Source organism: Balaenoptera borealis (genome assembly GCF_965194805.1).
Source record: "Balaenoptera borealis genome assembly, chromosome: 3".
In the NCBI taxonomy this organism is placed as follows: Eukaryota; Metazoa; Chordata; class Mammalia; order Artiodactyla; family Balaenopteridae; genus Balaenoptera; species Balaenoptera borealis.
Genome location: NC_138866.1, coordinates 26,693,094 through 26,716,968, shown reverse-complemented (window position 1 = coordinate 26,716,968; position 23,875 = coordinate 26,693,094). Strand labels below are relative to the sequence as shown.

The window sequence follows — 23,875 nt, the reverse complement described above, 5'->3', positions numbered from 1 at the left end:
GTAGATCAAAGTTTTACGGAGGGTGAAGGAAGAGAATGATCGGAGAGGTGGATTTATTCGCATATTCCCTACATCAGAGACATGGGAAATATATGGGTGAGGTGACTACCTTTTTTTAAAATCTGTACTTCAGGTCAAGAGAATTGGATTAATTGTGACACAGTATCATGACTGCTCTCCACATGGTGCCTTTCTTAACATTTTTTGTTTATTTATTTATGACAGTATGAATATTACTCAACCCTGCATTATTCCTCCCTTTTTTCTAGTTCCCTTCCTCCTTCCTAACTGCCCCCTAACCCAGGGTTAGACACTGTCCTAAATTTTGTGGTTATCATTACCTTGATTTGAAAATAAAAATTGGTTTATCATCTATATGTGTGCTTAAACAGTAAATTGCTTACTTTTAATCATCTTTGAGATCAAGTTTACATGCAGCAGCATTCATTTTAAGTTTGATGATGAATTTTGACAAATACAGACATCAATTTAATCACCACAATTAAGATATATAACATTCCATTACCTCCAGATGTCCTGTCATGCCCCTTCACAGTGAGTCCCCCCATTACCGTGAGCATCAAACATCTACTGACTTGCTTTATATCACTATAGATTTTCTAGAATTTTATATAAATAGAATCATACAGTATATATTTTTTGATGTCTGGATTCTTTTGTTTGGCATAATGTTTTTTTTTCTCTTTTTCTTTTTTATTAGTCATCAATTTTATACACATCAGTGCATACATGTCAATCCCAATCGCCCAATTCAGCACACCACCATCCCCACCCCACTGCAGTTTTCCCCCCTTGGTGTCCATATGTCTGTTCTCTACATCTGTGTCTCAACTTCTGCCCTGCAAACCAGCTCATCTGTACCATTTTTCTAGGTTCCACATACATGCGTTAATATACGATATTTGTTTTTCTCTTTCTGACTTACTTCACTCTGTATGACAGTCTCTAGATCCATCCACGTCTCAACAAATGACTCAATTTCGTTCCTTTTTATGGCTGAGTAATATTCCATTGTATATATGTACCACATCTTCTTTATCCATTCATCTGTTGATGGGCATTTAGGTTGCTTCCATGTCCTGGATATTGTAAATAGTGCTGCAATGAACATTGGGGTGCATGTGTCTTTTTGAATTATGGTTTTCTCTGGGTATACGCCCAGTAGTGGGATTGCTGGATCATATGGTAAATCTATTTTTATTTTTTTAAGGAACCTCCATATTGTTCTCCATAGTGGCTGTATCAATTTCCATTCCCACCAATAGTGCAAGAGGGTTCCCTTTTCTCCACACCCTCTCCAGCATTTGTTGTTTGTAGATTTTTCTGATGATGTCCATTCTAACTGGTGTGAGGTGATACCTCATTGTAGTTTTGATTTGCATTTCTCTAATAATTAGTGATGTTGAGCATCTTTTCATGTGCCTCTTGGCCATCTGTATGTCTTCTTTGGAGAAATGTCTATTTAGGTCTTCTGCCATTTTTGGATTGGGTTGTTTGTTTCTTTAATATTGACCTGAATGAGCTGTTTATATATTTTGGAGATTAATCCTTTGTCTGTTGATTCGTTTGCAAATATTTTCTCCCATTCTGAGGGTTGTCTTTTCGTCTTGTTTATGGTTTCCTTTGCTGTGCAAAAGCTTTGAAGTTTCATTAGGTCCCATTTGTTTATTTTTGTTTTTATTTCCATTACTCTAGGAGGTGGGTCAAAAAAGATCTTGCTGTGATTTATGTCAAAGAGTGTTCTTCCTATGTTTTCCTCTAAGAGTTTTGTTGTGTCCAGTCTTACATTTAGGTCTCGAATCCATTTTGAGTTTATTTTTGTGTATGGTGTTAGGGAGTGTTCTAATTTCATCCTTTTACATGTAGCTGTCCAGTTTTCCCAGCACCACTTATTGAAGAGACTGTCTTTTCTCCATTGTATATCTTTGCCTCCTTTGTCATAGATTAGTTGACCATAGGTGCGTGGGTTTATCTCTGGGCTTTCTATCTTGTTCCATTGATCTATGTTTCCGTTTTTGTGCCAGTAGAATATTGTCTTGATTACTGTAGCTTTGTAGTATAGTCTGAAGTCAGGGAGTCTGATTCCTCCAGCTCCGTTTTTTTCCCTCAGGACTGCTTTGGCTATTTGGGGTCTTTTGTGTCTCCATACAAATTTTAAGATGATTTGTTCTAGTTCCGTAAAAAATGCCATTGGTAATTTGATAGGGATTGCATTGAATCTGTAGATTGCTTTGGGTAGTATAGTCATTTTCACAATATTGATTCTTCCAATCCAAGAACATGGTATATCTCTCCACCTGTTGGTATCATCTTTAATTTCTTTCATCAGTGTCTTAGTTTTCTGCGTACAGGTCTTTTGTCTCCCTAGGTAGGTTTATTCCTAGGTATTTTACTCTTTTTGTTGCAGTGGTAAAGGGGAGTGTTTCCATAATTTCTCTTTCAGATTTTTCATCATTAATGTATAGGAATGCAAGAGATTTCTGTGCATTAATTTTGTATCCTGCAACTTTACCAAATTCATTGATTAGCTCTAGTAGTTTTCTGGTGGTATCTTTAGGATTCCCTATGTATAATATGTCATCTGCAAACAGTGACAGTTTTACTTCTTCTTTTCCAATTTGTATTCCTTTTATTTCTTTTTCTTCTCTGATTGCCGTGGCTAGGACTTCCAAAACTATGTTGAATAATAGTGGTGAGAATGGACATCCTTGTCTCATTCCTGATCTTAGAGGAAACGCTTCCAGTTTTTCACCATTGAGAATGATGTTTGCTGTGGGTTTGTCGTATATGGCCTTTATTATGTTGAGGTAGGTTCCCTCTATGCCCACTTTCTGGAGAGTTGTTATCATAAATGGGTGTTGAATTTTTTTTTTTTTTTTTTTTTTCGAGTATTTTTTTTTCAGTATATTTTTAAAAAAAATTTTTTTTTAAACGTATTGTTTACTTTGTTTATTTATTTATTTATTTTTGGCTGTGTTGGGTCTTCGTCTCCGTGCTAGGGCTTTCTCTAGCTGTGGCAAGCGGGGGCCACTCTTCATCGCGGTGCGCGGGCCTCTCACTATCGCGGCCTCTCCTGCCGCGGAGCACAGGCTCCAGACGCGCAGGCTCAGCAATTGTGGCTCACGGGCCCAGCCGCTCCGCGGCATGTGGGATCCTCCCAGACCAGGGCTCGAACCCGTGTCCCCTGCACTGGCAGGCAGACTCTCAACCACTGCGCCACCAGGGAAGCCCATGGGTGTTGAATTTTGTCAAAAGCTTTTTCTGCATCTATTGAGATGATCATATGGTTTTTATTCTTCAATTTGTTAATATGGTGTGTCACATTGATTGATTTGCATATGTTGAAGAATCCTTGCATCCCTGGGATAAATCCCACCTGATCGTGGTGTATGATCCTTTTAATGTGTTGTTGGATTCTGTTTGCTAGTATTTTGTTGAGGATTTTTGCGTCTATATTCATCAGTGATATTGGTCTGTAATTTTCTTTTTTTGTAGTATCTTTGTCTGGTTTTGGTATCAGGGTGATGGTGGCCTCATAGAATGATTTTGGGAGTGTTCCTTCCTCTGCAATTTTTTGGAAGAGTTTGAGAAGGATAGGTGTTACCTCTTCTCTAAATGTTTGATAGAATTCACCGGTGAAGCCATCTGGTCCTGGAATTTTGTTTGTTGGAAGATTTTTAATCACAGTTTCAATTTCATTACTTGTGATTGGTCTGTTCATATTTTCTGTTTCTTCCTGGTTCAGTCTTGGAAGGTTATACCTTTCCAAGAATTTGTCCATTTCTTCCAGGTTGTCTATTTTATTGGCATAGAGTTGCTTGTAGTAGTCTCTTAGGATGCTTTGTATTTCTGCGGTGTCTGTTGTAACTTCTCCTTTTTCATTTCTAATTTTATTGATTTGAGTCCTCTCCCTCTTTTTCTTGATGAGTCTGGCTAATGGCTTATCAATTTTGTTTATCTTCTCAAAGAACCAGCTTTTAGTTTTATTGATCTTTGCTATTGTTTTCTTTGTTTCTATTTCATTTATTTCCGCTCTGATCTTTATGATTTCTTTCCTTCTGCTAACTTTGGGTTTTGTTTGTTCTTCGTTCTCTAGTTCCTTTAGGTGTAAGGTTAGATTGTTTACTTGAGATTTTTCTTGTTTCTTCAGGTAGGCTTGTATAGCTATAAACTTCCCTCTTAGAACTGCTTTTGCTGCATCCCATAGGTTTTGGGTCGTCGTGTTTTCATTGTCATTTGTCTCTAGGTATTTTTTGATTTCCTCTTTGATTTCTTCAGTGATCTCTTGGTTATTTAGTAGCGTATTGTTTAGCCTCCATGTGTTTGTGTTTTTTACGTTTTTTCCCCTGTAATTCATTTCTAATCTCATAGCATTGTGGTCAGAAAAGATGCTTGATATGATTTCAATTCTCTTAAATTTACTGAGGCTTGATTTGTGACCCAAGATGTGATCTATCCTGGAGAATGTTCCATGCGCACTTGAGAAGAAAGTGTAATCTGCTGTTTTTGGATGGAATGCCCTATAAATATCAATTAAATCTATCTGGTCTATTGTGTCATTTAAAGCTTCTGTTTCCTTATTTATTTTCATTTTGGATGATCTGTCCATTGGTGTAAGTGAGGTGTTAAAGTCCCCCACTATTAATTGTGTTACTGTCGATTTCCTCTTTTATAGCTGTTAGCAGTTGCCTTATGTATTGAGGTGCTCCTATGTTGGGTGCATAAATATTTATAATTGTTATATCTTCTTCTTGGATTGATCCCTTGATCATTATGTAGTGTCCTTCCTTGTCTCTTGTAACATTCTTTATTTTAAAGTCTATTTTATCTGATATGAGTATAGCTACTCCAGCTTTCTTTTGATTTCCGTTTGCATGGAATATCTTTTTCCATCCCCTCACTTTCCGTCTGTATGTGACCCTCGGTCTGAAGTGGGTCTCTTGTAGACAGCATATATATGGGTCTTGTTTTTGTATCCATTCAGCAAGCCTGTGTCTTTTGGTTGGAGCATTTAATCCATTCACGTTTAAGGTAATTATCGATATGTATGTTTCTGTGGCCATTTTCTTAATTGTTTTGGGTTTGTTTTTGTAGGTCCTTTTCTTCTCTTGTGTTTCCCACTTAGAGAAGTTCCTTTAGCATTTGTTGTAGAGCTGGTTTGGTGGTGCTGAATTCTCTTAGCTTTTGCTTGTCTGTAAAGCTTTTGATTTCTCCATCAAATCTGAATGAGATCCTTGCCGGGTAGAGTAATCTTGGTTGTAGGTTCTTCCCTTTCATCACTTTAAATATATCATGCCATTCCCTTCTGGCTTGTAGAGTTTCTGCTGAGAAATCAGCTGTTAACCTATGGGAGTTCCCTTGTATGTTATTTGTCGTTTTTCCCTTGCTGCTTTCAATAATTTTTCTTTGTCTTTAATTTTTGCCAATTTGATTACTATGTGTCTCGGCGTGTTTCTCCTTGGGTTTATCCTGTATGGGACTTGCTGCACTTCCTGGACTTGGGTGGCTATTTCCTTTCCCATGTTAGGGAAGTTTTCGACTATAATCTCTTCAAATAATTTCTCTGGTCTTTTCTCTCTCTCTTCTCCTTCTGGGACCCCTATAATGCGAATGTTGTTGCGTTTAATGTTGTCCCAGAGGTCTCTTAGGCTGTCTTCATTTCTTTTCATTCTTTTTTCTTTATTCTGTTCCACAGCAGTGAATTCCACCATTCTGTCTTCCAGGTCACTTATCCGTTCTTCTGCCTCAGTTATTCTGCTGTTGATTCCTTCTAGTGTAGTTTTCATTTCAGTTATTGTATTGTTCATCTCTGTTTGTTTGTTCTTGAATTCTTCTAGGTCTTTGTTAAACATTTCTTGCATCTTCTCTATCTTTGTCTCCATTCTTATTCCGAGGTCCTGGATCATCTTCACTATCATTATTCTGAATTCTTTTTCTGGAAGGTTGCCTATCTCCACTTCATTTAGTTGTTTTTCTGGGGTTTTATCTTGTTCCTTCATCTGGTATATAGCCCTCTGCCTTTTCATCTTGTCTGTCTTTCTGTGAATGTGGTTTTTGTTCCACAGGTTGCAGGATTATAGTTTTTCTTGCTTCTACTGTCTGCCCTCTGGTAGTTGAGGCTATCTAAGAGGCTTGATGGGAGGCTCTGGTGGTGGGTAGAGCTGACTGTTGCTGTGGTGGTCAGAGCTCAGTAAAACTTTAATCCACTTGACTGTTGATGGGTTGGGCTGGGTTCCCTCCCTGTTGGTTGTTTTGCCTGAGGCAACCCAACACTGGAGCCTACCTGGGCTCTTTGGTGGGGCTAATGACAGACTCTGGGAGGGCTCATGCCAAGGAGTACTTCCCAGAACTTCTGCTGCCAGTGTCCTCGTCCCCACGGTGAAACAGAGCCACCCCCCGCCTCTGCAGGAGACCTTCCAACACTAGCAGGTAGGTCTGGTTCAGTCTCCCCCGGGGTCACTGCTCCTTCCCCTGGGTCCCGATGCGCACACTATTTTGTGTGCACCCTCCAAGAGTGGGGTCTCTGTTTCCCCAAGTCCTGTCGAAGTCCTGCAATCAATTCCCACTAGGCTTCAAAGTCTGATTCTCTAGGAATTCCTTCTCCCGTTGCCGGACCCCCAGGTTGGGAAGCCTGACGTGGGGCTCAGAACCTTCACTCCAGTGAGTGGACTTCTGTGGTATAAGTGTTCTCCAGTTTGTGAGTCACCCACCCACCAGTTATGGGATTTGAGTTTACTCTGATTGCGCCCCTCCTACCGTCTCATTGTGGCTTCTCCTTTGTCTTTGGATGTGGGGTATCTTTTTTGGTGAGTTCCAGTGTCTTCCTGTCGATGATTGTCCAGCAGCTAGTTGTGATTCTGGTGTTCTCACAAGAGGGAGTGAGAGCACGTCCTTCTACTCCGCCATCTTGGTTCCTCTGGCATAATGTTTTTGAGAGTTATCCGTGTTGTTGTGTGAAACAGTAGGAGTTCATTCCTTACTATTGTTATGTACTATTTCATTGTATGAATATAGCATAATTTTTTTATCCATTCACCTATGTGGAATATTTGGATTGTGTCCAGTTTTGGGCTGTTCTGAAGAAAGCTGCTATTATGGACATTTATGTACAAGTCTCTGGGTGGATATATGATTTTATTTTTCTTGGATAAATACCTAGGGGTGGAATAGGTGGGTCCTATGAAAAGGGATAAGAGATAGAACCATTTTACATTTTGCCAACAATGAATGAGAGTTCCATTTGCTTCCCATCCTTGTCAACACTTGGTATTGTCAGGCTTTTTAATTTTAGGCATTCTAGTGTGTGTGTAGTGTTTCTCTGTAGTTTTAATTTGCTGTTCTCTGATTAATAATGATATTGAGCATTCATGTGCTATGGGCCATTTGTGTATCTTCTTTTTTCCATTTAAAATTTTAAGATTTTTATCTTTTTATTATTGTGTTATAAAAGGCTCTTGATACAAGTCCTTTCCCAGATATTTACATTATAAATATTTTCTCAAAGTCTGTGGCTAGCTTTTTCTTTTTTATAACAGTGGCTTTCAAAGAACAGAAGTTTTAAATTTTAATGAAGTCCAATTGACCAATTGTTTTTTAAGGTTTATGCATTTCGTGTTTTCTAAGAAATCTTTACCAATGCCAACTTCCAAAGCTTTTTCTCTTTTGTTTTCTTCTAGAAATTTTGTAATTTTGGCTTTTATATTTAGGTCTATGGTATGTATTGATTTAATTTTTATGTGTGGTGTGAGGTAAGGGTTGACATCCATTTTCTTCCATATGGATGTCCATTTGCTCCAGCACCACTTTTTGAAATTACGTTATTGAATTTAACTTGGCATCTTTGTTGAAAGTTAACTGAAATATATATGTATGTATATTTCTAGACTTTATTCATTTTCACTGATCTACATGTTTGTCTTAATATCTGTAGCTTTATACTAAGTCTTGAAATTAGGTAATGTAAGTCTTCCAACTTTGTTCTTTTTCAGAAGTATTTTGACTATTTTGTGTCCTTTGTATTTCCAAAGAAATTTTAAAATTTCTTTGTCAATTTCTACACAAAAGTCTGCTGACTTTTGATGGACATTGCATTGAACGTATAGATTAATTTTGGGTGAGTGGATATTTCAGTAATGTTGAATTTTCCAATCCATGAACATGATATATCTCTCCATTTATTTAGGTCTTCTTTGATTTCTGTTAGCAATGTTTTATAGTGGTTTCCAGTGTAAAGATCTTGAACATGTTATTAAACTTATCACTTAGTATTTCATGCTTTTGGATGATATTGTAAATGTTATTTTTTACAGCTTTATTGAGTTATAATTGACATACAATAAGTTGCATGTATTCAAAGTGTACAATTTGATGAATTTTCACATATGTATATATCCATGAAACTACCACCACAATCAACACAATGAACATATGCATCACTACCAAAAGTTTCTTTGTTCCCCTCTGTAATTCTTCTCTCCTGCCCCTCCTCTTCCCTTCCCTGCCTATTTCTGTCCCCAGGCAGCTACTGATCTGCTTTCTGTCAGTAAGGAGGAATTTTCATTTCCTAGAATTTCATAAATAGAATTCTATTGGTTGTTCTCTTATTTGCTTTTCTTTTTTACCTGGCAAGATTATTTTTTGATTCATACATGTTACAGTATGTATCAATGGTTTAATTTCTTTTTATTGTCAAGTAGTATTCTATTATAGGCATGTATCAGAATTTGTCTATCCTTTCATCTGTCGATTAATATTTAGGTTGTTCCCAGTTTTTTGTTATTGTAAAGAAAGACTCTATGAACATCTATATAGAAATTTTTGTATGGAACATGTGCTTTCATTTCTCTTGGGAAAATACTTACTTGTGGAATGACTGGATCATATCATTGTATATGTGTAACTTTTTAAGAAACTGCCATATGGTTTACCATTTTACATTCCTATCATAAATGTATGAGAGTTCCAGTTCCTCCACATCCTCACCAACAGTTGGTATGGTCAGTCTAATTTTAGCTCCTCTAGGAGATGTGTAGTGATATCTCATTATGGTTTAATTTGCATTTTCCTAATGATTAATGATGTTGAGCATGTCTTCCTGTGCTTGTTTGCTGTTCGGTGATCAAATATTTTGCCCATTTTTTAAATGAGGTTATTTGTTTTCTTATAATTGAGTTATGAGAGTTCTTTATATTTTCTGGATATAATTCTTTTATCAGTTGTGGGCTTTGCAAAGATTTTGTCCCCTGGTATGTTACTTGTGTTTTCATCCTTTAAACAGTGTCTTTTGAAGAGCAGAAATTTTTAATTTTGATTAAGTCCAATTTGTCCTTTTTTTCTTTTAATTACTGTGCTTTAGTATCTAAGAAATCTTTGCCTATCCCAAGTTTTCTTCTATTTTTTTAATAGAAATGTTGTAGTTTTAAGTTTTACATTTAAGTCTGATCCATTTTGAATTAATTTTTGTATATGGTATAAGATATGGATCACAGTTCTTTTTTTTTCCAGATGGATATCCAGTAGTTTTAGCACCATTTTTTGAAGAGACTACCCTCTCTCCATTGAGTTGTCTTTCACTTTTGTGGAAAACTGTGTGGGTCTATTTCTTTATTTTTTATTCTTTCCCATTGATCTTTTTGTTTTTGTGCCAATACAGTGCCACACTGTCTTGATTACTGTAGCTTTATAAAAAATCTTGTTCTCACTTTGTTCTTTTTCCAGGTTGTTTTGGCTATTCTAGGTCATTTGCCTTTCCTTTTGGATTTTAGAATTCGTTTGTCAGTTTCTACAAAAAAGCCTGCTTGGGATTTTCATTGGGATTGTATTGACTCTCTAGATCAGTTTGAAGAGAATTGACATCTTAACAATATTGAGTCTTCCAACTCATGAACAAGGTATATCTGTCCATTTATTCAGGCCATCTTTAATTTCTCTCAGCAGTGTTTTGTAGTGTTCAATGTACAGGTCTTTTACATTTTTTTGTCAGATTTCTTCCTCAGTATTTAATATGTTTTGATGCTATTGCAAATGATTTTGTTTTGTTAATTTCAGTTTCTGATTGTTTGTTGCTAGTACATAGAAGTACAAATGATTTTTCCATATTGATCATGTTCCTGTGATCTTGCTAAACTCACTTATCAGTTATTGAAAGTTTTTGGAGATTCCATTGGATCTTCTGCCTAGTTGAAAATGTTGTCTGTGAATAAAGACAGTTTTCCTTCTTTGTTTCCAATCTGGATGTGTTTTATTTCTTTACTCTTGCGTGATTACACTGGCAAGAACCTCCAGCACAGTGTTGAATAGGACCAGTGAGAGCAGACATCCCAGTCTGGTTCCTGTCTAGGGTAAGCAATTAGTCTTTTGTCATTAAGTATGATGTTAGTTTTAGGTTTTTCATAGATGCCCTTTATCAGATTGAGGGAGTTCCCTTTTATTTCTCTTTTGCTAAGAGTTTTTATCAGAAATGGATGTTGGATTTTGTCAGTTGCTTTTCTGCATCTCTTGACATACTCATATGGTTTTTCTTTTTTGGTTTGTTAATATAATGAATTAAATGGATTTTTGAACGTTAAACCCAACATTTCATTCCTGAAATAAACTCTGCTTGGTCATGATACAGTATCCTTTTTATATATTGTTTAATTTGATATGCTGAAATTGTATTTGGATTTTTACGTGTATGTTCATAAGAGATGCTGATCTGTAGTTTTCTTATAATGTCTTTGGTTTTAGTACGAGGATAAGATATATAAGATATTTCAGTCTTTGGTTTCTGGCTTCATAGAATGAGTTGGAAAGTGTTCTCACATCTTCAATTTTCTGGAAGAATTTATGGAGAATTGGTATTGTTTATTTCTTGAATGTTTGGTAAAATTCACTAGTGGAGCCATCTGGACCAGTCAGTTTCAATTTCTTTAAGAGATATAGGACTATTCAGGTTATCTATTTCTACTTTAATGAGCTTTGGTAGTTGGTGTCTTTTAAGGCATCTGTCTGTTTCATATATGTTGTATTTATAAGCATAAAATTGTTCATAATATTCACTTATCCTTTTAATATCTATAGAATCTGCAGTGATGTTACTTTTCTCATTTCTGATATTGGTAATTTGTTTCTTCTCTCTTTTTATCCTATTCAGTCTGAGTAGAGGTTTATCAATTTTATTGATCTTCTAAGACACCCAGTTTTTAGTTTCATTGTTTTTTTTCTATTTCTTGTACATTGACTTCCCCTCTAATATTTATTATTTCCTTTTTTTAACTTACTGTGAGCTTCATTTGCTCTATTTTTTTCCCCTAGTTTCTTTAGGTAGAAGCTGATGTCATTGATTTGAGACCTTTCTTCTTTTCTATATGTGTTTTAAGAGCTATAAATTTCCTATTAAGTACTGTTTTTGCAGCTTCCCATACATTTTGATTGTTGTATTTTTGTTTTTATTCTGTCTTTGGCCTGTGGGTTATTTATAAGTGTGTTATTTAGTTTTCAAATATTTGGGAGTTTTTCTAGAGGTTTTTCTTTCAGTGATTTCCAATTTACTTCTGTTGTACTGAGAACATATTTTGTGTAAGTTGAATATTTTAAAATTTACTGAGACTTGTTTTATGGTTCAGAATTTGATTTATCCTGGTACAATGTAACATGTACATTGAAATATATATATTCTGCTGTTGTTGGCTGGTGTGTTCTATAAATGTCCATTAGGTCAAGGGATTCAACAGTTTTGTTCAGATCTTCTCTATTTTTAGTAATTTTATAATTATCAAGAGTCTGGTGTTGAAATCTCCCATTGTAGTTGTGACCTTGTCAATTTCTCCTTTTGGTTCTGTCAGTTTTGCTTTTTATGGATTTTGGAACTCTGTTATTAGGTACATCTGCATTAGATTTGTTATGTCTTCTTCATAAATTGACTTCTTTATTGCTATGAAATGTCCGTGTTTATCCTGGATAATGTTCTTTGTCCAAAAGTCTATTTATCTGCTATAATATACCCACTCTAGCTTCCTTTTTTTTTTTTTTTAAGTTTAAGGTGTATATATAATGATTTGACTTACATCATGAAATGATTATCACCATAAGTTTAGTGAACATCCATCAGCTCATAGAGATACAAAGTTAAATAAATAGAAAAAAACTAAAAGAAAAACTAAAGAACTCTTAACAACTTTCATATATAACATATAGAAATATTACTTCTATTTATCATGTTGTACATTACATCCCTGGTACTTATTTATAACTGGAAGCTTGTACCTTTTGACTGCCTTCATCCAGTTCCTTCTCCCCTCACCCCTATCCACTCCAGCTTTCTTATGGCTAGTGTTTGCATGCTGTATCTGTTTTCATTGTTTTACTTTTAATCTATCTTGTGTCTTTATAGTTAAAGTAGATTTCTGTCAGAAAAGGAGGTCCTGCCATCTGTGGCAACATGGATGAACCTGCAGGGATAATGCTAAGTGCAATAAACCAGACAGAGAAAAACAAATATTGTATGATTTCACTCATATAAGGAATCTTTTTTTAAAAAAAGAGAGTAGAACTCATAGAAACAAAGTAGAATGGTGGTTGCCATGGGCTGGGTCAGGGGAAATGGGAGCTATGGGTCACAGGGTACAAACTTTCAGTTTTAAGATGAATAAATTATGGGGATTTAATGTACAGCATGGTGCTATGGTTGGGTTTAGATATGCCAAATGACTGTTTGTTTTCCATTTGTCTGTTGTGTTCTTTGTTCCCTTTTTATTTTCCCCTGCCGTCTTTGGATTAACTCATTTCTCTTGCCTCTTTAGTTTGCTTTTTTTAAAGTGTGGTTGCTCTAGGGTGACAACATGCATCTTTTACTTACCACAGTGCACCTTAAAATAATGTTATACTATTTCAGGTATAATTTAGAAATTTTACAACCAGTATAATTCGATTTCCCCCTCCTGTCCTTTGGGCTATTATTGTCCTACATTTTATTTCTATATAAGTTATAAATCCCATAGTACATTGGTTATTTTTGCTTTGAACAGCTTAAGGAAATTTAAATATGAGGAAAAGTCTCATAATTACACATTTACTACTATTTCCTCTGCTCTTCCTTCTTTTGTGTTGATCAGTTTTTTATCTGGCATCATTTTCTTCCATCTGGAAAACTTCTTTTAGGATTTATTGTAGTACAATCAATTCTCTCAACTGTTGCTTGTCTAAAAAAGTCTCTCTTATATCGATACTTTCAATTTTTGAAAGATTTTTTTCAGTGGTTGTAGAGTTCTGGGTTGGCACTTTGCTCCCAACACTTTAAAAGTGTTTTGTTATCTTTTGACTTGCATTTTTCTGATGAGAAGTGTGCAGTAATTCTTACCTTTGTTCTTCTGTGCATAATGTGTCTCTTTTTCTCTGCCTGCTTTTTTTTTTTTAACATCTTTATTGGAGTATAATTGCTTTACATTGTTGTGTTAGTTTCTGCTGTATGACAAAGTGAATCAGCTATATGTATACATATATCCCCATATCCCCTCCCTCTTGCGTCTCCCTCCCAACCTCCCTATCCCACCCCTCTAGGTGGTCACAAAGCACCGATCTGATCTCCTTGTGCTATGCAGCTGCTTCCCACTAGATAGCTATTTTACATTTGGTAGTATATATATGTCAGTGCCACTCTCTCACTTCTTCCCAGCTTATCCTTCCTTCTCCCTGTGTCCTCAGGTCCATTCTCTACGTCTGTGTCTTTATTCCTGTCCTGCCCCTAGGTTCTTCAGAACCACTTTTTTTTTTTTTTTTTTTTTTAGATTCCATATATATGTGTTAGTATACAGTATTTGTTTTTCTCTTTCTGACTTACTTCACTCTGTATGGCAGACTCTAGGTGCATCCAGCTCACTACAAATAACTCAATTTCGTTTCTTTTTATGTCTCAGCCTGCTTTTAAGATTATTTCTTTATGACTGATTTTCAATAGTGTGACTATGATGTATGCCTTGGTATCACTTTCTTCTTGTTTCTTCTACTTGGGATTTGTTGAGCTTCTTGGTCTGTGGGCTTATAGTTTTCATCAAATTTGGAAAACTTTTGGCCATTATTTCTTCAAATGTTTTTTTCCATTTCCCTCCTCTCCTTTTGGTACTCTGGTTACATGTTAAATTGGTTGATGTTGTACTATAAGTCTGGCTCTGTTCATTTTTTTATACTCTTTTTCTTTCTTCATTTTGGATGGTTTTCTGTTTCTCTGGGTTTGTCAGTTTAGTCATCTTTTTGTCTGCAGTGTTAAATCTTCTATTAATTCTATCCAATTAAATGTTCATTTCAGATATTTTACTTCTCATCTTTACAACTCCCATCTATTTCTCTTTATATCCTCTTTTTCTCTTTTTTTACAGTTATTTTCATGATTTCCTTTAGATTCTTGTGCATATATTATGTTTATAGTAGCTGTTTTAAAATCTTGTTCTCTCTGTCATTTCTGAGTCTGTTGCTATTGACTGATTTTCCTCTTGTTAATGAGTTATAGTTTTCCTGTTTCTTCACATGTACAGTGATTTTTTAAAATTAGATGGTTTAATTGGACATTGTAAATGTTGTATTGTTGTGTTTGGATTTTATTGCTTCTTTAAAGCCCGTTGAAAGTTTTTTTTGTGGCCATACACTTAAGTTACTTGTAGATCAGCCTTATCTTTTTCAGCCTCATTTAAAAGCATTTTTATGGTTTGTTTAGAATAGCTTTTTGTTTAGGTGTAGGATAATTCCACTACTGAAGACTCTTTTGGGGTGTCTGTTAAATGACCCCCATATTCAATGAGATCTCTCCATTCTGGCTGGTGGGAACTCAATCAATTGGCAGCCCTGTGTGAACTCTGGAAAGTATTCAGCTTACACTTTCTCAATGTTCTTTATCCTGACAGTTGCTCCTTGCACAGCCTTGTGGACTTTCACCCTATGCCTGAGTAGATCTGTATTCATCCAAAGACTCAAAGGGTCCCTTGTGATGACTTTTTTGATTTCTTCTTATACGTAGCTTCTTCCTCTCCAGGGCATAGCTTTGAAAATTTTAGCGCTTCCTAGAACTTTGATCTCTGTCTTCTCAACACAGAGACTCTTGGGTTCTACTTGAATTCCTTCTCTTTCTGCACTGTCTGGAATTGCATCTGGGTGGGAAGGTGGAGCAATCAGAGGGCTCCCTTTATTTATTTCCCCCTTTCAGTTATCACAGTCCTGCACTGCCAGTTGTTTCATGTCTGGAAACAGTTGTTTCATATATTTTGTGTACTTTTCTAGCTGTTTATGGTATAAGGGCAGGTCCTATAGCAGTTATCATCTCATATGTAGAAACAGAATTCTGTTGATAAGTTTGTATTGCTTTTGAACTTTTTCTAAAAAACAATGGCACACTCTATGTATTCTTCCTTTTTCATTCAATATTATATTATTAAGGTTCATTTTGTTACATGTCGCTAGAATTCATTCTTTTTCAGTGCTTTATTTTATTCTTCTGTGTGTTTATACTGCTGTTAAATTTCCCATTCTCTTGTTGATGGTATTCAACTTCTTTCTGGTCTTTTGCTGTTAAAGACTGCTGTGCTCTAAATATGCTTATATGTGTCTCCTAGGTATATATCTAGGGATGGAGTATATCTAGGGCCATAAGATATGTGAATGTTCAACTTTAAAAGAGAATGCTAAAAAAAAAAAAGGTAATGCTAAATTGTTTTCCAAAGTGACTATATAAATTTATACTCCTGTTAGCAGTGCCTAGGAGATCCCATTGATCAGTATCTTCTCTAACATGTGGTACTGTCAACTTCTTAATTTTTGTCAAAATACTGAGTGTAAAATGGTATCTTATTTTGGTCTTGATTTGCATTTCTCTGATTACTAGTAAGACTGTACTTCATTATGGGGAACACATTTTTCTTCCTCTGGTGACTGGCTTCTGGTTGGGACATTAGTGGTTCTAGGCAGAGCCAAAACTTAGAGGAATAAAAGAAAGAACTAGTTCTTGTCTGTTTTGTTTTGAAAACGCAGCTGTTCATAGAGAAATCTTTTTATCTTGCAAAATATTCTATCCATGTAGTTTAGTTACACCTTATAAAGACCCAGGAATTCAGCAAAAAGATATTGCTTGCCTTTTCAAAATTAGACATTTATCTTTTGATACATTTTTGAAGAGGTTGAATATTTGCAGTTACTAGACAATATATCTTTTAATTAATGAAAGTGGAATCCTCTACTCTTAAGTTTTCAAGAGGCAGGACCCTAATTTGAGTACCTTTTTCTAAGGAACCAATCACAGATAATGTTGGGGTCTCTTAGGGAGTCCAGTAATGATAACCTTCCTTTACTGGTTTGGTTTTGAACCAGTTGAGAAGACAAAGACTAAGATAGATGCAGGCCAAAATAATCACTTTCCATACTCCACATTGATAAAGTCTAGGTTGGGAGACTTGATTATATCTATCTGCAAGTTAATGCACTTTCTGTTGACCCTCAGAATTGGACAGATTTACATACCCATTTTTAGGCAAGGTTAGACTGAGCTGTGCATCAGGAACACCTGACCCTGTAGGAGCGCCAGAGGATATGTGCTTCCTAAGGAGAGATTATCTCCCCAGAGAAAGAAGGGAGAAGCTTGTTGAATTTTTTCTAAATTACCAACCTGGTAAATCACTCCATCTCTCCTGGGACCTTTGAGAAAAGTGGAAGAGAGCACCAAGACTTTTAAACTAATTGAGTTATTTTCATGTAGTGTGGGAAAGATGTATTTATCTGCTAACAAATATGCCTTTTTAATTAATATGTATTTATTGAATATCAACAAGTAACTAGCACTATGCTTGGTGCTTTGGAGTAACAAATATTAGATGGGATCCTGGTCCTTTGAGAGTTAACAGTATTGATTATGGAGAAATTTCTTATACATGTAATAAAAATAGCTCATATTTGTATAGCTCTTTGTAATTATGATGTACTTTATACACATCATTGTTATTCCCATTTTAATGATAAGGAAAATAAGGCTCAGTAAAGTAATGTGACTTATCCATGATCACACAGTGGGACTTGATTCAGGTATTTGAACTCCAGATCCTGCTTTTCCCTGCTGCATCATGCTGCTTTCCGAGAAGAGAAATTTTACTCTATGAGACAGCGTTTGACAGGTCCCTTAGGCATATGGTGAAGGCGGAGGTAGAAGGCCAGGACAAGGGCACCTCTGTAGACTTGGAGCAGTCATATCAGGGAAGGCTTCACGCAGCACAGTGGACTTGAGCTGCTTCTTGAAGGGTGGATTATGGATAAGTAGAGAGGGTGTGAGGAGAAGGTGTCCAGACAGAGGCAAAAGGACCAGTGGGAGGTGTGGTGTGAGAGGGTTATAAGGAGACTTGTCTGACTGTACTTTAGGACCCATGTTGGGGAACTGTGTGGAGAAAGGGTGAATGAACTGATGGTATAGGTGACCCAACTTTTGAAATCTTGTAAGAGAAAGTATATGCCTCCTGCAGTTGGCATCAAGGAGCGATTGAAAGCTTTTGAGAAATAAGATGATTGAAACAATCTGTCAACATTTTCATGCCCTTTATGCATCTCCCATTACCAGCTTCATTTGACCTCTTTTCTAGCTATAAGTGATTTTTGGTGGTGGTTTTATTTTTGTCTTTCAGTTTTATTTTTTGAATTTAGTATATCAGCTATTATTAGTCCAAGAAATCCTGACTTTTCTTTCTTTTTATTTTCTAATTTAAGTCCTCTTTATTCTTTTCATTTTATTGTATTTTCTGCTATTCTAGTATTTAATAATATTATTTGAGCAACTATCTCCTCCTTTGTCACTTTAGGGACTATGTATTTTTAGAAACAGTATATAAATAACCTGTCACTTTTGTGCTTGATTCATGTTTTTATTTCTGTATTTTCCCCTTCAACTAAGCTTTAAGAAATAACCAGTTCCCTCTTTGTCTTTCAGGTCCTACCTTGAACACAAGACCTCCATGAACTATATGCTGGCAACACGTCTCTTCCAGGACAGGTGGAGATTTGCTAATCTTATAAATTTAGTAGGACTAGGTCACAAAATTAAGAGAAAGTACATGCAAAAGAAGAAAAGAGGCCTTATAAAAGTCTTCAGTAATATCTGATAGAAAGAGCCTTACAGAAAATACAATATAAAACCTCATTTTTTCAGAATTCGTTAACTCTGAGCACTTTGTAATATTTCCAGATGCTACAAAATTAAACCGTAAAGATCTTTAAGCAATCTTAACACATACCCTAAAACTTGTCCTTCTTAAAGGAAGGACTTTACTCAGTGCCTTTTTACTTTCAGACACAATTTTAACAGACATGATTATCTGTTTTTCTAGACTAGACGAGATTAAAAGGATCAGATTAGAAAAGGTGGAGGGGTGGTAATTCACAAAATAAATACAGTGAGAGTTGTAAGAAATGACAACTGATAACCTCAATACAAGGGAAAATAGGGGAGAAATGATGGAAAGCAGGCACTGGAATTCAAATAGCACAGCAGTCAGAGACTGCTTAGTCCCACATACTTTTGTTGCCCCTGAGACATAACTGCATTACAGTACAGTTCAGTAATTGACTAACAAGGAACCTTAGTTATTTAAAGAAATCTGCATTATTTTCAAGGTATGTGTACTTTTTTTGTGGAATTCTTAAAAATAGATACCCAGATTCCAGCCATTTCTTGTAATTTCATTATCCACTATCAGGAACTATATGGGATTTCCAGTTTCTCTCTGTAAATTTGTGGTTATTACCATTGAGTAATTACACTGTGTAGCTTCTAACGAAAGAGATCTTGAGATTTACTTGGAAGACGTAGAAGCTCAATTCTTTATATATAAGCTGGTCCCAGTGCCCCACCCCCTACGTCCTCCCTGGAAAATTTTACAAGGCTTCTTTATCCTTACTTTTCAGACATTATACCGAGGTGTGTTCTGGCGTGTTACTTTTCATTATTTTGCTTTTGTGGTGGATGAATCCTTTCAGTTTGAAGATTTAAGTCTATTAACTGTGGGAGATATTCCCCTTATCCTGTCTTTCCTCTCCTTGTGGAACTTCTGTTAGATGAAATTTGGATCTTTTGCTCTATCCTCTGTATTTCTTTACTTTTTTCTCATGCTTTTGATCTCATTGTCTCTTAGCTTTAAATTCTTGGAGATTTCTTGAACTTTGTCTTCTAAAATTCTAAATTGATCTTCAGCCGTACCTATTTTGTTACTCAGTACCAGCATAGGAGAGGGTTGTTTGATCTACTTTTTTTATTTTGGCAAGTATGATTTTAACATCCAAGAAATATTTTTGCTTTCTGACTAGTTTTCATAGTTTATGGATGTAATATTAAATTTGTTCTGGTACCAATTCCAATGTGGAGGAGGTAGGGTGTTTCCCCTACAGCACCAAGCAGTTGTACCCTTCTGTTGTCCGAGAATTCAGTTCAATTCTGATACTGTCTACCTGGAGATTAGCATCAGATTCCACAGTTTAAGGGTTCAGTCCTACAAGATTCCACCCCCATAACTTCAGATGCTCGTCACAGGCCCAGGTTGTTACCTTTACTTCTACCTACTGGCTGTCTATCAGAGCTTCACATGACCCCTTCCTTGGGTGCTATTAATTTGCTAGAGCAGCTCACAGAACTCAGAAAAACATTTAACTCATTAGATCACCAGTTTATTATAAAAGGATATAACTCATGAACAACCAGATGGAAAAGACACACAGGGCAAGGTATGGGGAAAGGGTACGGAGCTTCATGCCCTCTCCAGGTATGTCATTCTCCCCACATCACCAACCCGGAAGCTCTCTGAACCCCATACTCCTGGGTTTTTATGGAGGCCTCCTTACATAAGCACGATTGATTAAATCATCAACCATTGGTAGTTGAACTCTATCTCTAGCCCCTCTCCCCTCCCAGGAGCTCAGGGGGATGGGACTGAAAGTTTCAACCCTCTCTTCACAGGGTTGGTTCCTCTGGTGACCAGCCCGCATCCTTAGCTGATCCAAGAGCTTTCTAAAAGTCACCTCATTAGCATGACAAAAGACTCCTCTACCACTCATCACTTAAACATTTCAAGGGTTTTAGGAGCTCTGTGCCAGAAACAGGGATGAAGACCAAATATATGTTTCTCACTATAAATCACGGTATTAAAAATATCTTTTTACATCTCTCTGACTATCATAATTACTTTATTTAAAGTTCCTTTCTATTTTTTGCACTATGTTTAATTCTTCTGGATTACTTCTATTTGTTCATCTCATTCTTTCTAGTTTATGCTATTATATTTCCTGAAATATCTGGTGATTTCTGATTGTCCAGTCATATTTATAAGTAATGGACTGTTTGCTTAGGATTGGTAGTTTGCATGAGTTTCCTCAAAGGTTGTGTCAGTCTGTTTCTGAACTGACATGGACTCTATGCTTGAGGCTAGATCTTTCCACAGTTGAGCTTCCCATGAGGTAGAAGGAAGGTGGAACAGGCAATCTGGGAACCACCACCAAAATTAGGAAGCATTCTTTTAGGGGGGAGCATAGCAATTAAAAAATTTGAGATGTAATGATATATGTGCTTCTTTATTAACACATTCAATGATGTGTTAATAGCAGTGGGTCTAATGACCACCATAATTTAAAAAGTGTGATAAGTGTTGGCACAATTTGGGCCCTTGGAACAACTCTAAAGTAATATGAAAAAAATGTGTTATTTCTTTTGGTAGCAAAACCGCACTTGTATAAAGACACAGACGTAGAGAATGGACTTGAGGACCTGGGGAGGGGGAAGGGTAAGCTGGGACAAAGTGAGAGAGTGGCATGGACTTATATATACACTACCAAACATAACGTAGATAGCTAGTAGGAAGCAGCCACATAGCACAGGGAGATCAGCTCAGTGCTTTGTGACCACCTAGAGGGGTGGGATAAGGAGGGTGGGAGGCAGACGCAAGAGGGAGGAGATGTGGGGATATATGTATATGTATAGCTGATTCACTTTGTTATAAAGCAGAAACTAACACACCATTGTAAAGCAATTATACGCCAATAAAGATGTTTAAAAAAAAAATCACACTTAAACTACTGTGGATGGTCCCCTACATGTATATGATGCTAAATTTCAGATAGAGGATTAATTTTTTTTCCCATCCAAATTGGTGCCCTCCCTGACTTCTCTCTTAAGGCTGCAGTAACAACTCCTACTTATAAAGCATTCTAAAAACTTTGATTCAAAAAACATGAATTTCCCTGTTTAGCAAAGAAAGGCCCTCCTGATTTACTCTTGCCTATCTTTTTAGCCTTATCTCCACTTTTCAATACCAACCCATGGCCAATCAGACCATATCTACTGCTCTTTCATGCCTCCTTATCCTCACATTCCCTTGGAATTCCCATACATTCCCTTGGAGTGGCCTTCAGTTTATCCTGAATTCTTATTCTAGCTATGTCCTTCATCTTCTTACCTAGACTAGAAAGAAGTTCTCCCTGCCCTTCTTATCCCTCCATCTGATTTAGATTCCCATATTGTACATATTGTATTATAATTGTCTGTTTACTAACTACTCTGTCTACTTTCAAGTTGGCTTTTAAGAGTAGGTACTTTGTTATGTTCATCTTTGTCAGTATGAAGAACCTACCACGTGGTAGGCACACACACCAAAACAGGCCTTAAAAAAATGAAATTGTGTTTGTTGCAAGCCCTAACATCTTCTATTAAATCTGTTCTCTTCAACCTGAATTGATGTGTTCTCTCTTGCAAATCCCTGTTGCGTTACTGTCAGAACTACTTTCAAGCTAATTCTCTAATCATTTCATTTCATAATTGGTTCATTTTGTCTGCCTTCCCTGCCCTCCCCCACTCATCCCCCACTTACCCACCCTGCCCTGGCAACCAGTGTCATACATACTGTTTCACAGCATGACAGTAATTTTAACCCTGGCTGCATGTTAGTAACACCATATTTGTGCCCTAGCCCTTCCCAGACTGAAGTCTTGTACTTACTAAAAGCTGCTCAGGTGATTGTAATGTGAAGCCATGATTGCGAATTACTGGTGCAAACCATTATCTGATAAAAAAGTTAAAATAATAAAATTTAAAATAATTTCTGATAATAAGTTGACAGTATTAGGACGCTGGCACAGATAGAAGACATGGGAAGGAAAAGATAAAACGTTTCGGTGGAGAAAAATTTTTCACTTGATTTTTCTATAGATAGAAGATCTTGGTATTGATTGCATCCGTCTCCTTTTTAAAAAACCAATATCATAGCTTACATGTTGTATGATTCCATTTATATAACAATTTTGAAAGGATGAAATTTTAGAAAGGAGAACAGATTAAAGGAAGCCAGAGGTTAGGTTATAAAAGGGCAACATAGGGGGTCCATATGGTGATAGGATTGTTCAGTATCTTGTCTGTGGATACATGAACCTACACAGTGATAAAATTGTACAGAACTAAATATACACATTCACAAATGAGTACAAGTAAAACGGGATATTTTTTTTAAAAAAGAGAGGGTCAAGTGAAAGGAAGTTGAATGAAAAACAAAAAACAGTTTAAACCTGAATGGTACTTACTTCCTGTGGTTAGACCCCAACTCTAGTTTAGAGACAATGAAGAACATCTCTTTTTTAAAGAGATTTTTTTAATTATGGAAAATCTATTTCTCATGAGCATATTTTTTGAACCCCATGAGAATTGAGATTGACTTCTTTCCCTAATACAGTTCAGTGCAAGTAGAAAGAACACTGGGGTCTGAGAGCAAAGTTATAGATAGGTTCAACGTTAAACCCTTTAAAGCTCTGACATTGGGCATGTCACAAAATGGTCTTATCCTGCTCCTTTTTATAAACGGGGCTCAACTGTTGTTGTGAAGAATAAATGTGATTAGATTTGTGGCGAGATACACAAATGCAAGTAATTGTTAGAATTTTCCTCTAGAATTCATTTGTCCTCTTCCTTTTGTTTTTTATTGATCCTCCCTAAAGGTTATGGTACTCTGTTCTTTTCTGAGCATGTTCTCAGTTCATCTGTCTGCTTCTACCTCAAGATGCCTTCCCTGGCATAATTCTATGTTGAATTTGTATAGTACAAATCTCAGGAGTGTGTGTGTGTGTGTGTGTGTGTGTGAACTCAGGAGAGAATATCTGTGTAGTGCTCTAACCCACTTGTCCTTTCTAATTCTGTAGGGGAAACCCAAGAAGAAGCTTATTGACAGGAAGAACACGGTAACTGATTTTTGAAAGTTGAGAAGTTCTTTCCATGTGCATAATATGTGACCATGCACAGGCTAAGCATGATACTTTATATAACCATTTCAGTTTGACTCACCTTAAATAGTAACATAAAAATGTTTTCTATTGAAGCACTATTCTGTGGCAACTTTTTACAAACTAAGTTTGGGATTTATAATTTTATAACTACAATATGTCATTTCAGTGATAATAATAGTATTCTTGTTTGGCTATGTGAGAGAGCCCAAAGTATTAATGAGATTTCAAGACCTGTCTCATACTAAATTCAAAGAAAAGGTTATGTTTTGACCTTGACATACCTGGGGCATACAGCTTTGCACCTTATGGGACTGAGCAGAGTTGCTTCCAGTTTGCCTTGGAACTAAAAGTGTGCAAAATACCTGTGGCTCTTAATTTTGGCAGAGGAGAGAAAGGTCTTAGAAGAATGGCTGGGATGGCCTTGCCCAACCAAAGACTGCAACCAGAACAAAAACTCTTAACCCTAATTACACATCTTCTGGTTTGAGAGATTATGTACATCCCCTTTGTGCTATTTCTCTTTACAAAGCAAAATGGCAATAAGAAAGAAACCTCCTATAGCTAGCTTTTTGTTTTACATTTAAAAATTAAGATAAAT

General features: G+C 36.2%; 1 protein-coding gene and 1 long non-coding RNA gene across 27 annotated transcripts in view; one reads left to right on the top strand and one right to left on the bottom strand.

Annotated features, from left to right (window-relative positions):
- LOC309626636 overlaps positions 1-23,875 on the bottom strand; it is a 1,318,538-nt gene that overhangs the window by 263,361 nt on the left and 1,031,302 nt on the right. The gene's annotated exons all lie outside the window — the stretch shown is intronic.
- TTLL5 (tubulin tyrosine ligase like 5) overlaps positions 1-23,875 on the top strand; it is a 312,036-nt gene that overhangs the window by 83,964 nt on the left and 204,197 nt on the right. For 19 of the 26 annotated variants that reach the window (XM_082387533.1, XM_082387536.1, XM_082387511.1 and 16 more), the window contains 3 exons: positions 5-96; positions 17,954-18,016; positions 23,194-23,232. In XM_082387533.1, the coding sequence (XP_082243659.1) occupies positions 5-96; positions 17,954-18,016; positions 23,194-23,232 (194 nt within the window). Of the gene's footprint in view, positions 1-4; positions 102-17,953; positions 18,017-23,193; positions 23,233-23,875 lie in introns of all 26 variants that reach the window. The other 7 variants (XM_082387535.1, XM_082387517.1, XM_082387515.1 and 4 more) reach the window with 4 other exon arrangements.